Here is a 17,374-nt window from a genome sequence, read left to right as displayed (position 1 = left end):
AGTGGATAAAATCTTGGCGTTCTTTATCAAGTTCAGACATATTTGTCCTATCCTCATCTCTCAACTCTTTCAAAAAGATCAAGTAAACAAAGAGACTGGATTTCATTAATTTAGAAATGGCCGAAGCCGATACAATAGGGACAGACTCGCCCTTAAGTTTTATATCGAGTACAATGGTTCTGTCCTTTGTGTTGTCAATGTCGCTTTCCTCGCGTGATAGTCGACCACGACGTTGTTCTTGTGGTACCAGGGAATTCCCAAGAGAACATCACAACCTTCCAAAGGCATTATGTAAAAGTCCTCATGCCCCAAATACCCTGACAATGCAATGGAAGTTTGCCAATGACAGGTGTAATGGCTACGTCCCTGCCGGGTGCCGTAGAATTGCCTTCGCAAGTGGTCCCATCCGATCGGGAGTGATCTTGAGCCGCGCCGCCAATTCCGGTGAAATGAAGTTGGCCTTGGCTCCTCCATCAAAGAAGATCAGGGCTCTTGGTCTTTCACTTTGTCCTAAGCTCGGCAAAGTTCTGTACTCTCGTCCACCGTGCTGGGATCAGTACCCACACAGTTTGGAACCAATCTTGTTTTCATCTTGCCTTTTCTTCCACGTTCCTCAGTTGCTCTCGAACTCTCAGGCCTTTCGTTGTCCTTGTCGTTTTGTTCTTTCTATGCCTTTTTAGGGCACTTCGCGGAGAGATGTCCAGTTTCCCTGCATCCAAAGCACTTCCCCTCCCTGATGAAGCGAGCCCGCTCCCGAGGAGTAAGCTTGGGTCGTGCATCTTTCTTTTCTGAGTTTCTCTTTCTCTTTCTACTTTCATTTGTCGAAGTCTGTTCAGCTCTTTGTGTCATAATCTCATCGGTGGGGTAAGTGAGACTGCTAGAGTGGATGGCAAAACTCCGTTTCGCATGACTCATCAACTCCTGAATGGAAGCTGACTTCTGTTCCAAGCAGTGATCTTGGATCTCTTTAGGTAGACCCAAGGTAAACCGCTCAATCTGTTCCTTGAACGAGATCTTCTTAAATAAAGAGGTGGGTAGAAAAGAGCTCCAGAATCTCTCACAATAAGCGTCCACTGCATCCTTCTTGGTCATCCGAAGATAAATTCAAGCAGTTCGTATATTACGTTCATACTCTCGAGTCAGCCAAGAAGAAATAAAAAGCCTCTTGAATTTCAGCCATTTAACTGGCGCAGTCTTGCTTAATAGAAGCGTGGATCACCAAGTTAGAGCATTCCCCTTGAAGTAAGAGGCAGCTTTCCGAATCTTAGAGTGCTCTGAATAGCGTCCTCCCGCGAAAGCGATGTCAAACTGCTGTGCAAAAGACAGCCTTCGAAGCATCTCTCTAACCAGAAAAAGTGTCAAATTTAATTGAATGTCCACCTTCCTTAAACTCTCGGACTTTCTTGCTTTTGTCTTCGAGAAAGTCATATCAGTGTAACAGGGAACGGGGGGAACATATCCGAAACGTTCCGAAACGGCGTTCCGGACGAGTCCCGTTCTCGAAATGGAGATGGGAACGGAACACCGTTCCGGAAAGGGGTGTAACCGGAATGGTGTCCCGGAATGGGGGGAACGAGGCGGAACGGCGAACCGCGGGGCGGAACGGGTAAAATTAGGCATTTGGGGGAAAAAAAGTTTGCTTTTGGGTGGTAGATTTGGAACTGTTCGGGGAACATATTTGGTGCAGTTTGAGGGTAGATTAGGGGGCAGATTTGAGGGCAGTGTTGGGGTTGTTTAGGAGTTTATCTGGGACTAAGCTGAATGGAGGTAATTCAAGCTTTACTTTAGATGGACCGTTCCGGTCCCGTTCCCGTTTCGCCCCCCCCCCCCCCCCCCCCCCCCCCCCCCCCCCCCCTCCCCGTTCCCGTCCCGTTCTGGATCCTCCCGTTCCCGTTCCCGTTCTCGTTCCAGGTAACTATGAGTCATACTGGTTGGCTTTGTAAAAATTCTTCTTCTTTGCATAAAAGTTGCTGTCGTCAGAGTCGGAATTGTCTGTATACGAGTCCTATGTAGAACTGTCACTCACGGGGCGAGATTTAGACTTCTTTGCCTTTTTCTTGCCCTTTCCGAAGCGTTGCTTCTTGCTTCGCTTTTTGCCTTTTTATTCTTCTTCGCTCGAGTCAGATGAGCTAGAAGAACTATTAGAAGAAGAAGAAGAAGAAGAAGAAGAATTGGGTACTCCTTCAAATCGAACGCGCTTCTTTTGTTTCTTTGCCTTTTCAAGTGTTGATTGACGACCCAAATAACCCGAGAAGTCGGTGCCTTTCTTCTGCTTTTTGCCGTGCTTTTTAGTGTTGTTCTGCGCGTCAAAAAGCTGAGCAATTCGTGCATCAACCACCTCTTCTAATTCCTTCTCTGTATATTTCTTGTGAGCAAAAGGTTTCTTGAGAGCGGGTTTTGGAGGTGGTGGTGTGGTTTTCTTCCACTGCTCATGCACCACCTGAAAAGAAGTCTCGCTCATATATTTTGGAAATTTTCGGTCCTTCGCAAAATTGAGCATCATCTTTGTTGCATCGCCGATCAATTGACGACGCTCTATCTCTCGACGCTCCGCCTGAGTAGGCCGAGGCGGACCATACTCCTTGCCGGAATCTTCGTTGTGATCCCTTCCCGCATCCCCGGATGCAGAGGAATTGACTCATCTTTGCCTGAAGCCATAGGTGCCGCGGAAAAAAAATTGGGATCGGATTTCCGTAGAAGAGAAATCGACCATGCTCTCATACCACTGTAACAGACTTGGACACTCCAAGTCAAGAATCTACCGCTACAGCACCAAATAACCGCTTCAAAAACAGTTCACAGTTCACAATTTATTCGACATTGGCCCGGCAGAGTTCCGTGCCTAGAGATATTGGCCCCAAAGTCTAGCGCCCCTTTCTGTATTTCTTTTTATATTAATCTGCAACTCAAAGTACAAGTGAGTCTTCGAGTCTCACTCTCAGGCTCTTCGTCCAGATGCTCTACAGAGTGGGCGCCCAAAGACCAATTTAAAGAATTTACAAGGGATGCTAAAAGAAGAGCCCCAAAAGCTGAAAATTTAAAAGCTTTGAAAATAAAGCAAAAGGTTCTTTCTCTCTCTCTTTATGCTTTAATGAAAATAAAGCAAGAGAGCTCTTTCTCTCTTTCCAATTGCGTAGAAAAAGCCCACGCAAAAAGCTGGACTTCCGTACGGCTGGCCGCAAAACGCACCGCAAATTTCGGGCCTGCCGCACAAGCTTGCCACGTCAGCATTTTTGGATTCCGCTGTACAGCCAGCAGCGTCAGCATTTTCCAACGTGTGTGTCTAGTGGGCAGCCACGGTATCACTTTGTGACAAAATGTTTGCATTCAAGGAATTTACATTCCATATCTCTTGGCACGACAAAGTCGTAGAAAAAGCACAAGAAGGATTGAGCATCAAGCATCGGCATTTCCATTGTGTTCTGCCAAAGTTGATTGATTTAGATCAGAAAGACAAGATTCGATCTCATTGTTTGCGTGTGTTTGATGAACGGTTTGGCACTACGTCACTTTGTTCATTTGCATCACATGCACAATTTGTTCGAAGCATAGTTACCCGGAACAGGGAATGGGGAACGGGAACATGCAGGAAATGCCATTCCCTGTTTCAGATACTCACGTTTGAAACACGGAACGGAAAATTGGGATGGGAACGGGGAATAGGGACTTGAAAATGGCCATTCCTTGTTACTATGGTTCGAAGGAATAGTATTTTTCCAATCACTTTACTTGGAATGGGTATCTTCATGTTTTTGTGTTGGAAGTGGTTTTAGGAATTTTCATCCTCTGAGATTCTTGAAGAAGGTATTTTATGACTATTGACGAAGTTGTAGCATCGAAGGAGCCACATAAGACTTTGTGTCGCTTTCGGCGCGGCCCAAAGAAGCAAGCGTTACAGACCTTTATAAAGTTCAAGTATCGCATGCCCCACGCATCAAAGTGGGCTGGTGAAGAGTCCTTTCGAGGATTCCAGATGTTGTTGGCGATCTCCCTTGATGCCATACAATCGTGTACCAGTACCTCACTTTGAAAAGGAGGGGATGTCATGTGACACATCCAACCCTATGTGTCTGTGTACAAGCTACAACATGACCAGGGTTCAATTCAATCAAGTCAGTTCGCAAACCGTGCTTGTCCAGACACTTAGATTAGATGCATATCCTCTGGTTGCACACAGCATGATCATCAGATTTCAGTCAGAACCCATTAGTACCATTCTTACAGTGCATAGACATATTTTCCCTATTTTTGACATTTTTCACTTATTATTTTTAAGTGACTTTTGTTGGGAACTAGGTAGGGCAAATTTTATAAGAAAACCTAGCGCTAGCACTTTCTGGCAGAAGAGGCAGCAGGAGCTTCGGTTCAATAGACACCTTCTCAGCAGGATCCCCCCAGCAAGGCCTAGCGTTTTTGCATCAACAGACCAGCCCTGGCATTTTTGCATGGCAGGTCAGCCTCAACGATCACAAGACACATTAGGTCATCTCTAGCGTTAGCAAATTCCTACAACAGATAGCAGATTTCCCCGCAAGATCATTTTCAGCCCTAGTGTTTTTACTACATAGTCTACTCTAGTCTTTAATTAGTTTGAACATACTAATTATGTTTTCATTGTCCAATGTTGTAAATGTCAAATAGGTCAACGTGGATGAGCTCACTCACGATTGATACTCTAAAGAGTGTCAACAAAGAGCAAGACCCTGAGGAGCAAATGATATTTCGTGAGTTCTACTTGGAGCTTGAGGAGATTGATCGCTGGGTTTCTCGCACACGATCACGCAAGAAGGTCGTCATCCATGGAGCTACATCGGCTACAAGAGGTAGAGGTGCAAGGGCTTCCACTCCCCGTGGTGGTGGTAGAGGCAGAGCATCAACACCACCCACGGAGGCTCCTAGGACCTATGTACGGCGAGGCTCCGGGAGCGGCTCTTGTGTGGCGGCCATCACTATTGAGGATAGAGAGTCTAGAGAGCCAGAGTATGATGATGAAGGCAATCTCATTAGTGATGGAGATTATGAGCCGTCATCCTTCGACTCTTTTGAGGAAGAGGATGATGTTGATGAGCAAGGCTCGGAAGAGGAAGACGAGGAAGATGATGAGAGCACTAGTGACTAGTGACTAGAAGCTCTCTTGCATGTTACTTTAGACTTTACCTTATAGTCTCTCTATTATGGTGTGCCACTTTTTGAGTACTTTGTAGCCCTTGGTTCCCCCACTTTTTTGTATCATCTTGAGTCTTGACTCTTTACTTATCAATGATCATTTTGGTTTATGTAATGCTCATTCTCTTTAGTCTTTGAGTCTTGACTCTTTACATTATAGTATTGTAAATTGTAATCTGTACAAATGTCAAGTTTCTTTAAGGCCTAAGCCTGCTAGGTGCAGCGGAATGAATGTTTGCGCTTTGCTGAAGATGAGTGCTCCGAACTGTGCTCAAGGTTTCCTTTGTTCTTATGGAAGGGAGAGCCTTCCGTTCTTAATGAGAGAATGCTATGATCACCAACAAAGTGAATGGACACTCTGCGTGCAAGTGTATGAGACTGAGAGCTAGAGAGAGAAGAGAATTACGACACCAGAGATGTTGTAAAACCCTCCTCCAAAGGCCCCACTCTCTATGGCGAGAGCGGTCTACTTATGATTGCACAAATCTCTACAATGCTTGGACTTGCCGACGATGTGGACGATGATGAGGACGACGACGAGACGTGCTGAAATCTGAAAATGCTAAGGGCTGAAATCAGCAAATCTTTATTTGCTGAATTCTGACTCTATGTCGATGACAATGTAGATGGCGACGATGCGACAACGACACGCTGAAAACGCAGATGCTAAAATCTGCGTTTTCTGGGCTGAAATTGTAAACCTTGCAGAAATTGACCGTGCGGCGAGGAACTGCTGCGGGAAGGTGAGATCTGCGAGGTTCGGGACTTCATCTGCGGTGTCTAAGGGCTGAAAACTGAAAGCGCTGAGGTTTCTTGATGTTCCATCGCGGTGAATCTGCAAAACGCCGGGGCTGATGTGCAAACCAAAATGCTAGGGCTGAATTCTGTGCTTCTGAAAAAATGCTAGGCTTCTGCTGTGTCTTGCTGTCGCCGGGTTGGTCTGCAATGCAAAACGTTGGGGCTGATCTGCAATGGAGAAAAACGCTGGCGCCCGGGGGGGGGGGGGGTCTTGCTGAGAAGTTGCCTGTTGAGCAAGGTGCTCGTGCTGCCTCTTCTGCCAATTAGTGCTAGCCTAGGTTTGCTTATATACAAACTTACTCAATTTGCCCTACCTACTTCCCAACAAAAGTCACTTAAAAATATTAAGTGAAAAATGTCAAAAATAGGGAAAATAGGCTAAATGCATTGGAAAATTCCCTTGAAGGCTTCTGATGGATTCTGATGGGAATGCTTATGATCATGCTGTGTGCAACCAGAGGATATGCATCTACACTAAATGTTTGGACATTCACGGTCTGCGAACAGACTCACAAAAGTGCCAGATCACTTCCTATTCTAGACTGACTTGACTGAACTGAACCCTTGTCGTGCTGTAGCTTGTCCACGGACACATAGGGTTGGGTGTGTCACGTGACAAAGCCTTAGACAAGTATGCCCTAACCATAGATGAAGTAGCAGAGTGGTGTAACTCTTAACAAAAATGTCCTCTAGCTTCAAATCTCTCTAGGCTTTGATGGGCACATTGCACATTCAATACAGGAATGAAGCATGAAAGACAATGCTTCGCGATCTCAATTGATTTAGTGACTTCGATCAACAGGAGCTCTCTCTTGTTGTGGTCTTCCTTTGAGGGGCCTTTTTGCTGTAGTTTTAAGGTATTTTGTGTGATAGAATTATACGTTTTTGAACAGTGGATACTGATTTCTGTTTGTTGTAAGGAAAGCGACCAGAGAATGAAAGGAAGGGGTTTGGGGTTCCTTTGCTAAGAATGACTTTTTCTATTATCGTACTCTGTTTCATGTCTGTCTTATTTAATGCTCTGTCTTATCTTGTTTCTGTTGTTGTGCAGTGGGAGAGACGATGCATTTCTATTGGAACCTTCCCCATCAGAGATTGACCTGTATCGTCTAGGTGCAGAAGAGCTAGCAACGAAAGTGTCCACTGCAGGAAACAAGAGAGTTCTTTTGTATCCTGCATCTCATAGACATAGATGTCTTAAGATTTAAAAGCTCAACCTAGCTCTTCTATCCATAACCAGGCAGAGAGGAAAATTCAAGCTTTAGAGGTTTTGCATCTCATTTTAATATTTGACTTCATGGATCATCTCTTAATTGATGTCAGGCATGAGCTACTCGATATCTCACCGTTTTTGAATGAAGCAGCAAGTGCCATAGTCGATGTGAGTATACAGAGTGCAGTCTGTTAATTAGCTGATGTGGTGGCTGACTTTTTCAAGTGTGTCATTAATAAGGAGTTCGCAGGGGTCACTAATGCAAGTTTACGCATTTTGCCAGGATGAAATTGTATGTCAGCGTAAATGGTTATCAATCTGAACTAACTTCATATCTATCTTTGCTCTGATGTTCAGGATTCGTTCACAAGGTGTTTTAAGTCGAACCCACCAGAGCCTTGGAACTGGAATCTCTATCTGTTACCTCTCTGGTGCCTTGGAGTGCTTGTACGTTATTTGGTTCTCTTTCCTATCAGGTAATAAATTTTCAGCAGTTCAGTGTTCCTGATCCTGTATGGTCGCTATGCTAATGCCAGATCTGACCTTTGTCCTAGACAAAACTTGAGTCCTGCCTGTTTTTTAAACACATATCACAATAATTGGCATTGCTTTGTAAAATAATTTGGTGGCAGGAAGCAAAGCTTCATGGTTTTGTCCTAAGTTGTTCTAACTTTATTTCTCAGTTGCTAAGTGCCAAGAGTTAGTGCTAGTTTGACCACTTTAAGGGGATGCTCTATATGCTTCATGCTGTATAATCACAGCCTGGTGGAAAAATGTGAATATGATAAGTCTAATGCCTGCATTCTACAAAATACATCACTCCATTTTACAAAATTTTGACTAGATTAATAAGCCTGGAAGCCTTTATAAGCTGTTTACTATTGGCTGATAGTTTAGTCTAGCTACATTCTAATAGTCAAAATAGAAGCCTGTGGAAAGCAAATTACAGGTTTGTTCAGTTCATGGATGGATAGCAATTTTTTGTTGGATCCCTGTGGCCAATGTTTCAGTGTTTTAAATGGCGTTTGTTTGTTGTAGTCTGCAGCAGAGATGTGAAACGTTTAATGGCATGAAGCTGTACTTGTTTTCAAGCTCACTGCATTTCGTAGAGAAGTGTTTCAGTTATCTTGAGCTACTCTCATTAAGCCTCATTCTGTGGAAGACAGAGTTATTCTGCTTGCAGCCGGTTGGATTGTGTTTCTTGCATTGTTCATCCCGGTTCATTCGATCTTGAGGGGTCATGATCAATTACGGAAAATGCTGGAGGTATGTAAATCTTCACTAGTACTAGGTTATCTGCTCCCCATTTTGCTTGAATGGTAGTGCAGAAAGATGGTTGTTCAAGGGATCTGGGCAAGATAACTTGCATAGGTGGTAAGGAGATACTTTTTTGAGAGTTTAATCTGGAAAGCCTGGAGAGAGGCCTCACTATTACCAATCATTGCTTATTTGTAACTAGAAATCGGGATTGTGGATTGATTTTGAAGTAGAATGGAGGACATGTTTGTTTCTAATTGCCGAGGGCATTTCACAAGGCATTTAAACCCTTTGATGTGTGGTGCAGAGGGGCTTGGTAGAATTTATATGTGGCGTGTTTGTAGCCTCATGGACTGGAGTTGTTAAGTATCATGGACCTCGACCTAGTAGAAGGCCAAAGCAGGTATGCAACCCTAGCTCTAAGGTTAAAGATGTCATGTATTCCAATACATTGTATGACTAGTTGTTTGAATATTTTAGGTTTTTGTGGCCAACCATACATCAATGATTGACTTCATCATCCTTGAGCAGATGACTGCTTTTGCGGTTATCATGCAAAAGCATCCTGGATGGGTTGGTATGCCTTCGAGTTCCTCGAAATTTTTGTGCATGCTTATAATTATCATGACTTTGTGTGCATGCACAGTTTTTACAATCCAACTGGGGTATGTTACTAAATATCTAGGCCCTACCAAAATTTGCTTTGTTCTTAAGCTGCCTTCTTTTTACTCTACTATGATGTAGCAACCGTTTTACTTTTTTGGTAGCTGTCAATTATTATAAAGATAATCTCTTAAGCTTTGTTTTTTCACAGGTTTATTGCAAACGACTATCCTAGAGAGCCTTGGCTGCATATGGTTCAACAGAACAGAGGTCAAAGATCGTGAAGTCGTAACAAAGAAGTGTGACTATTGATTGTAGTTTTTCTTTAGGAATCCTCCAGTGCTGTACTGTGGCAACAATATTTTCTTTTATTATAGGATTAAGCAGCACATTGAAGACCCGGAGACAAATCCTTTACTCATTTTTCCAGAAGGCACTTGTGTCAATAACGATTACACCGTAATGTTCAAGAAGGTATGCAGCTATACACAATATTAACTATTGATTTTGTGCAAGGAGTATTAGTTGTATCAACATATGTATATATTTGGCCACTAGAGGGTCAGAATTGCAATACATGGTTCGTGCCTTACTGTTAAAAGGCTTTTTCTAGGCAAACTGCTGGTGTTCCACAAGCAATAACTTATGGCACAGATTCAGTAGTGAATGTTCGAAAACCGAATTCGACCTTTACTATATAGATGTAGGGTTCTAGTTCTTGGCTGTAACTCCTGAATTGAAGTTTGAACGTCGTAGGAGCAAAGGTAAATTAGATTCAAATGTTCTCTTACTTGGCTATTTGGTGTTTAGTGAAATGCTGCCAAAGGTTGTACATTCCTTTTGCTAAAAATTTTGGGTTATGCTTTCATTCTTCTTTTTTGTTTATCATTATAGACATCTAATAATTAATCTAAATATAGAAATCTTTACTGACTGTAATCACTATGTGACTTCTTCAGTTTCCTTTTCGAATTTATTGTTTGTTACTTTATAAATATCTGATTGACGCCTTTGCAAATGCTGTTTCTTTTAGCCTTCTTTCACTCCACTGTTAAGTTTGTATTTAGATACCTTGTTTCACAGGCAAGCGTACTTTGTGGAGGTGTTGAAGACATAGTATGTTTGGCATCCTGAGCAGTTTTCAAGTATTAGAAGTACAGCCTCTTTTTTTGTGCAAAAATGAAAACCCTCCTTCAATTTTACAATTGTCACTGGAAAATTTTTCAAGTCTTTTCTGGTGCTGTAAGGTAGTGTGAAGTTTTGTTTTTGGACTCTGAAGATGCTTTCAATTTTTCTATCCAATGTCTGTGGCCAAGCAATGTTTTATAACTAATATTTGCCATGTCCTTTGTGCAGGGTGCTTTTGAACTAGGGTGTACAGTTTGCCCTATTGCTATCAAGTACAATAAGATCTTTGTTGATGCCTTTTGGAACAGCAAAAAGTAAGTGTGTTACCTTGTTAATGTGTCTATTTCTGAAATGCGTGCTGTCTTGACTTTGAGAACTCTGTTCACTATATTTATGCTAAACACCTTGTTGTCAGTTATGTTCTTGCATCTTGTCACTATGTTTGCAAGTGCAAGCTATTTTATTCACATAATTACTGAGGCGGGAAGTTTTTGCATGGAATTTTGGATTTTGGTCGACAGGCAGTCTTTTACAATGCATTTGGTGCAACTGATGTGCTCATGGGCTGTGGTATGTGATGTTTGGTACATGGAGCCACAGACTTTGCAGCCAACTGAGACACCCATTGAGTTTGCTGAGAGGTATTGAATCAAATCTACGGAGCATTTTCTTGTCTGCAACCTTTACATCTCTTTCCTCATTTGTTGCATGTTTGTGTAACAGGGTTCGTGATATGATTGCCAAAAGTGCTGGAATCAAGAAGGTTGCATGGGATGGCTACTTAAAGTATTATCGACCAAGCCCAAAGCTTACTGAAAAGAGGTAGATTTATAGCCTGTAGGTATATGAGAATGGGCATGAAAATTTTTTACATAATTAAATTTACGCGATATTGTTTTAAGGACAAATTATGTGCTTGTTAGCATGTTTGCATCTTTGCTTTGTTTTTTCCTCTCCTCTTCCTCTTCATTTGTGATATGGGCCCCTGGGCATGCTATTATGATGATTTGTGTGAATCTGTTTTCTCATTTACGGGCAATATCTCTATAGCAAGGAATAGGCTCTATTTTTCTGTGTGTGTGTGTGGAGATGGTAACATCATTATGGAATGTCGTGCAGGCAACAAAAATTTGCAGAGTCGCTTCTACCACATCTTGGGGAGAAGAAAGACATTTGAAGGGAAATTCTCAGTCTAAATGTTTTGACATATGCAGATGATGAAGGTGTTTTTGCAGACTTTTAAGGCTTTGGTGGAGGCAAAGAGGGCAAGAGAGAACTTGAATCGACGGAGGTATGGTCAAGCATCTTAAAGTAGACAGGTTACCACAACCATTGAACATCCCAAATGAAAGTATCTCTATGGATATCATTACTGGTCTCCCAACTACGACTGGTGGACATGACTTCATCAGGGTAGTTGATGATTGTTTGACAGAAGATGCGTATGTTCATTCCCACAAGGTAACTCCACAATTGGCATGACGAGTTCTGGAGAGTTTAATATGTACGAGCTGTGTGGGCTACCCGATAACATTGTTATAGATTGTGATCCCCAGTTAAACTTGTTATATTTGGAGGAAAAAATTCAAAAGGTTGTGTATGATGCTAATTATTAGTACTGAGGTTTAATCCAATAGTTGTTGATGAAGTAAGGTAAATGCCACTTAGCATTGGCCTGGATTTAGAAGCCATTGACTATCAGTACCCTCTGCACATTACCCAAAGTCAAGTCATGGACTAATCATTTACTGGGATATCATCCAAAGTCCTACTTTGGAGCAGTACGTGAAGGAGTACGAGCGGAAGTGCGACGCGAGAGAGAGTGCGAGAAGAAGAGCACGACGATATGGTGAACTCGCTCTACTGTAATGTGTAGAGCATAGTGAGTTCTTATTAGGTTTTTACAAAAGAATATGTGTACATATCTGGCGGCCCGTCCACTTACTTGGGCGACCACATTGGGCTTTATACCCCAACAACCTCCCACTTAAAGTCCAATGTGGTACTTTAAGTGTGAGAGAAGCTACTATACAAGCTAATATACAAGAGATGTAGAGAAGTGATGTACTACCCTACACCTAACTGCTTGCGAAAATGCGCAAAGCTCTCAGAGGAAAGTCCTTTGGTAAGTAGATCAACAAGATTTTTTGTGGTGTGAACTTTGACAAGCTGAAGTTGCTTATCCTTGAGCATTTCCCTGATGAAATGATACTTCACATCCACATGCTTTGTCTTTGAGTGATAAACTGGATTGCGAGCCAATTGTATAGCACTTTGACTATCACAATATAACACGGGCATCTCTTCTTTGATTCCCAAATCTGTTACTAGTCGATTAAGCCAAATTGATTCTTTGCATGCCTCTGATGCTGCAACATATTCAGCCTCTGTAGTAGACTGAGTAACACAATCTTGTAATCTAGAACGCCATGATACTGCTCCACCAGCCAATGTAAAGACATACCTTGACGTAGACCTTCGGTTGTCTAAGTCACATGCTTAATCTGAGTCTGTAAAACCCTTTACACTTAGCTCCTGACTCCCATAGCATATGCGCATACTCTGTGTAGCTTTCAGGTATCTCAATATTTCTTTCACTGCCTCCCAATGTTTCTTGTCTGGGTTTGACATGTATCGACTTATTACTCCCATTGCGAATGCAATGTCTGGGCGAGTAGCAATCATTGCATACATCAAACTACCCACTGCAGACGCATATGGAATCTTATCCATTTCAACCTGTTCTTCCTCAGACACAGGACAATCTTGTTTGCTAAGTTTCACATATGGTGGCAATGGAACACTCAATGCCTTTCCCTTCTCCATATTGAAACGTTGCAAAACCTTGTCAATATACACTGTTTGAGATAACCAAATCAACTTCTTTGATCTGTCTCTCTCAATGCGCATACCAAGTATATGACTTGCCTCACCCATGTCTTTCATGTCAAACGATTTTGCCATCTTTGACTTCAAAGCTAAAATTTCTTTCAAGTGCTTGTCAGCAATCAACATGTCATCCACATACAAAATAAGGATCAGCCAACTGCCATCCTTAGCCTTCTTTGTATATAGACAGTGATCGAACTCACTACGTTTGTAGCCTTGAGAAAGCATAAGCTTGTGGAACTTATGGTACCATGCCCTCGGTGATTGTTTTAAGCGATAAAGACTCTTTAACAACTGGCATACCAAATCTTCCTTGCCTTTCTCAACAAACCCTTTTGGTTGTTGCATGTAAATTTCCACATCTAAGTCATCATGCAAGAACGCTGTCTTGACATCCATTTGGTGCAACACCAAATCTAATATGGCAACCAATGCAAGAAAGCATCTCAATGTAGTCATCTTGACCACCGGAGAGAAGACTTCATCAAAGTCAATGCCTTGTTCTTGCTTAAAGCCCTTGGCAACAAGCCTTGCTTTGTACTTTGGTTGACTATCATGAGTGGTGATCTTATACCTGTAAACCCATTTACAAGGTAGAGCCTTTTTGCCCTGTGGTAATTTAACTAGCTTCCATGTCTGGTTTTTATGCAGAGCTGTCATCTCTGACTGCATGGCCAATTGCCAATTCCCGGAGTCCTTCATTTGCACTGCTTTCTTGTAACATGAAGGCTCATTGCAATCAGTCAACACGACATAGTTCAGAGATGAAACAAACCTATCAAGAGGTCACGTGATACATCCAGATCTACGCAAAATAGGTGGCTCAGGTTCAGCCACAACGTGTGGTTCCACTCTATCCTGTCCTTGCTCCTCTTGAGCCCTGACATTTTGTCTTGCACGTGCAGGTCCATCTTCTAGGAAGACAACTCTTCTAATCTCCTCAACCCTCTCTGGTTTAGAATGATATTTGGCTTCATTAAAGTGAACATCATTGTTGCGGATAACCTTTCTGGATTCGGGATCCCAAAGTCTGTACCCCATCTCACCAGAATTACCATAGCCTAGAAAGGTGCACTTTCTACTCTTTGGCTCAAGTTTGTTCCTAAATTCCTTTGGAACATGAGTATATGCCTCACAGCCAAAGACTCTGAGATGCTTGTGTGAGGGCATTTTGCCTGACCATACCATCTTTGCCACTGAATCCTTCTGCAAAACCTTGCTAGGAGATCTATTTATAAGATGAACAGTTGTTGATACAGCTTCAGCCCAAAACCCATTTGGCAGTTGTGCATTAGACAACATACTTCTGACCTTCCCTTGTATGGTCCTATTCATCCTCTGAGCAACTTCATTTTAAGGAGGATTGTAAGGAGCAGTAAGTTCACGTTTTATACCTTTTGATTCACAAAAGTCCTGAAAGGCCTTTTAAACATACTCTCCACCATTGTCAATGCGTAAGCATTTAAGCTTCTTGCCACTCTGATTCTCCACAAGTGTCACAAACGTTTTGAAAACACTAAATGCTTCATCCTTATGCTTGAGAAAGTAAACCCATACTTTCCTCGAGTAATAAGAAGCTCCCCCTAAAGATAGGTTAGGCATAGGTCCACACAAATCACTATGAACAAGTGCCACTGTGTATCTCTTCTGCTGCTTCTATGCTTATGTGGCTGCTGTGTTTGCTTACCATACAGACAATGTTCACAGAATTCATAATCATTAAATGATAAGCCAGACAAATAACCAGAACGAGATAAGATTTCCATTCCCTTCTTGGACATATGTCCTAACCCGCTATGCCAGAAAGAAACGTTCGGCTACTCGGTTACATTGATTACATTTTTAGAGACATTTGATACATAAATCATGTAAAGTCCTCCGGACTTTACTCCATGTGCTATTGTCATAGAACCCTTGGATATTTTCCACATGTTCCGTCCAAAAGTGGTGACGTAGCCAGCATCATCAAGTAAACCTGTGTTGATCAAGCTCTTTGCAATTGCGAGAACATGTCTCACATTTTTCAGCATGAAAGAAGAGCCATTCTGAAACTTCAATTGAACATCTCCAACACCTAAGATCTCACATGTCTACCCATTGCCTAGCCGAACATGATCTTTAGTGGTCACATAAGAGGTAAACCACTCCTTGTTTGGAGACACATGTAGTGATGCCCCTGAGTCTATAATCCAGTCACTCAGTGCATTTCCATCAGATGCTGTAAGAAGAGCGGAGTCCATTGTATTCTTCAAGAAGTAGATGTCTCTTGACACTAGACTGTCATCCTCTGCAACAGTGTTTGTCACATTTATTTCTTGAATCTTCACTGAGGACTTGTTCTTCTCACCATGGTCTTTGCCTTTTTCTGCTTTCCATTCTCTGCAGTCTCTTTTCATGTGACCCTTCTTGCCACAATGGTAGCATTTTATGTCACTCTTGCCTTTAGCACTGCGGGACTTGCTACGAGACTGATTCCTCTTTCCACCTTTGTAATTTTCTTTGGTCCTTCCTCTGACAACTAAGGCTGTTCCTTTGCCTTTTTCCATTGTCTTTCTGTTGGTTTCTTCAGTAAGTAAACTGCCTTCTACACTTGCTATGGTCAAACCATCTGGAGGTGCAGAATTACTCAAAGCTGTGCGAAAAGTGTCCCAACTTTTCGGCAATGTGATCAACAAGAACATAGCTCTAACAGGTTCATCAAACTTGACACCTTGAGCTGACAATTGACTGTAGATGGTGTTGAATTCATTCAGATGATTGGACATAGGGATCCCTTCTTTCATCTTCAAGTCAACAAGCTTCTTAAGCCAGTATACCTGTGAAGCTGCACTCTGCTTCTCATAAAGATCACTCAGCTTTGTCCATGCTTAGCCGACATCTCGTCTGCTACATTGAAGTAAATGCTTTCTGCCAAAGTCAGCATAATGGTAGAAAGTGTCAATTCATCCATTTCGCTCCATTCATCTTCGTCCATATCTTCTGGTTTTATCCCCTTGAGCTTTATAGGTTTTATCTGCTTCTTTTGTACCAACACGTGCCAAATCTGCTTCTTCCACAATGGGAAATTGGTTCCATCCAGCTTCTTGATATTGTAAAGAGCAGTGTCTTGTGATCCAGCCATAACTACGCTTCACAGTAGTTTACTTTTTTGAGAAAAATTCGGCAGAGTTTCCCTTGTAAACTGACCTCTGAACCAATATCAACCTGTCAAATGAACCAAGAAAGCTTCAGATTCTGCAAAAATTTCGGCAGGGTCTCCTTTGTAAAATGGCTCTGGTGTACTAAAAAAATAGACCAAAAACAGCTCAAAAAACCACTGTCTCTCTAACACTGTAAGCTGTGGGTAAACCTGTCCTGCACCTGTACTGGCTCGCACTGTCCTGTCACTGTCTTGTAAGCATAGATTGCGACAATGCTTCAACGACAGTAAAGCAAAGATGCAATCCTAACTGTCTAACTCACAGTCAATACATCCTAGCTGCCTATTTAAGGGTGCTCGAGGGATCGCTCCAAGACCTGTATCACCAAAAGAATCTTAATATTCGAGAATCCCCCAGTTCAATAAAACCTCACTCGACCCTCAACAAAGGTTGCAGTAAATCTGACAATACATAGACTTCCCACAAAGTCATACATCCACAAATTTCCCACTATATCCTGTAACAGCTGCGGTGGTTGTTTGCTGCGTGACTCACAGCCAGCAAGCCCTCAATAGACATATATCATCTCTGACAATACATCCCATGTGGAAGTACTTGCAATGTCAGGATGAAATCTGGAATATCAAGCAACAAACACAAGCTACATGATGAACTAGTGGATGTCGCCTACAGTCTGTGTCTAGATGCGCCCGTGTCGTATGTGACACGCCTCCAAGAACTGTGAGCCGTTCTTCGATGTGTAGACAGCCACAAATCAGCACTCTGGGAGTGCCGATATCTTCAGCACTTGTAGTCGTAGGCCGAAACCCCAAATTTGCAGAGTCGGATCTGCACCCGTCAAGACCACGTAGTCGAAAATGGCCTGCGCAGATCTTTGTCGAAGCCGAACGGTGGCCGAGATGACCTCAGAATGAAATTCTGAGTACACCTGGACCTTTGGGTTCCCCCACAGGAATTGGGGCCGTGTCTTCGCCTGTCGAATCTCACTCCAATATGAGCAGGTGACTCTGGCTACCTGCAAATGTTGCCCCGAGCCTCGACCTGAGCTCTGATACCAGTTGAAGGAGTACGAGCAGAAGTGCGACGCGAGAGAGAGTGCGAGAAGAAGAGCACGACGATATGGTGAACTCGCTCTACTGTAATGTGTAGAGCATAGTGA

General features: G+C 42.6%; 1 protein-coding gene across 1 annotated transcript in view; it reads left to right on the top strand.

The window, feature by feature from the left end:
• Window positions 1–11,813, top strand: part of LOC147430256 (glycerol-3-phosphate acyltransferase 9-like) — a 31,135-nt gene extending 19,322 nt beyond the window's left edge. Inside the window, exons 2-13 of the mRNA XM_086494747.1 lie at window positions 7,016–7,132; window positions 7,288–7,345; window positions 7,535–7,653; window positions 8,344–8,443; window positions 8,742–8,837; window positions 8,915–9,011; window positions 9,249–9,336; window positions 9,415–9,511; window positions 10,394–10,479; window positions 10,687–10,806; window positions 10,889–10,987; window positions 11,285–11,813. Of these exons, the coding sequence (XP_086350873.1) occupies window positions 7,016–7,132; window positions 7,288–7,345; window positions 7,535–7,653; window positions 8,344–8,443; window positions 8,742–8,837; window positions 8,915–9,011; window positions 9,249–9,336; window positions 9,415–9,511; window positions 10,394–10,479; window positions 10,687–10,806; window positions 10,889–10,987; window positions 11,285–11,342 (1,135 nt within the window). The 3' untranslated portion in view covers window positions 11,343–11,813. The remainder of the gene's footprint in view (window positions 1–7,015; window positions 7,133–7,287; window positions 7,346–7,534; window positions 7,654–8,343; window positions 8,444–8,741; window positions 8,838–8,914; window positions 9,012–9,248; window positions 9,337–9,414; window positions 9,512–10,393; window positions 10,480–10,686; window positions 10,807–10,888; window positions 10,988–11,284) is intronic.
• Window positions 11,814–17,374: the final 5,561 nt, after the last annotated feature.

This window comes from Adiantum capillus-veneris, chromosome 22 (assembly GCF_014529385.1).
Source record: "Adiantum capillus-veneris isolate H3 chromosome 22, ASM1452938v2, whole genome shotgun sequence".
Lineage (NCBI taxonomy): Eukaryota > Viridiplantae > Streptophyta > Polypodiopsida > Polypodiales > Pteridaceae > Adiantum > Adiantum capillus-veneris.
The sequence above is the reverse complement of the archived record's forward strand: the minus strand, read 5'-3'. Positions and strand labels throughout refer to the sequence as shown.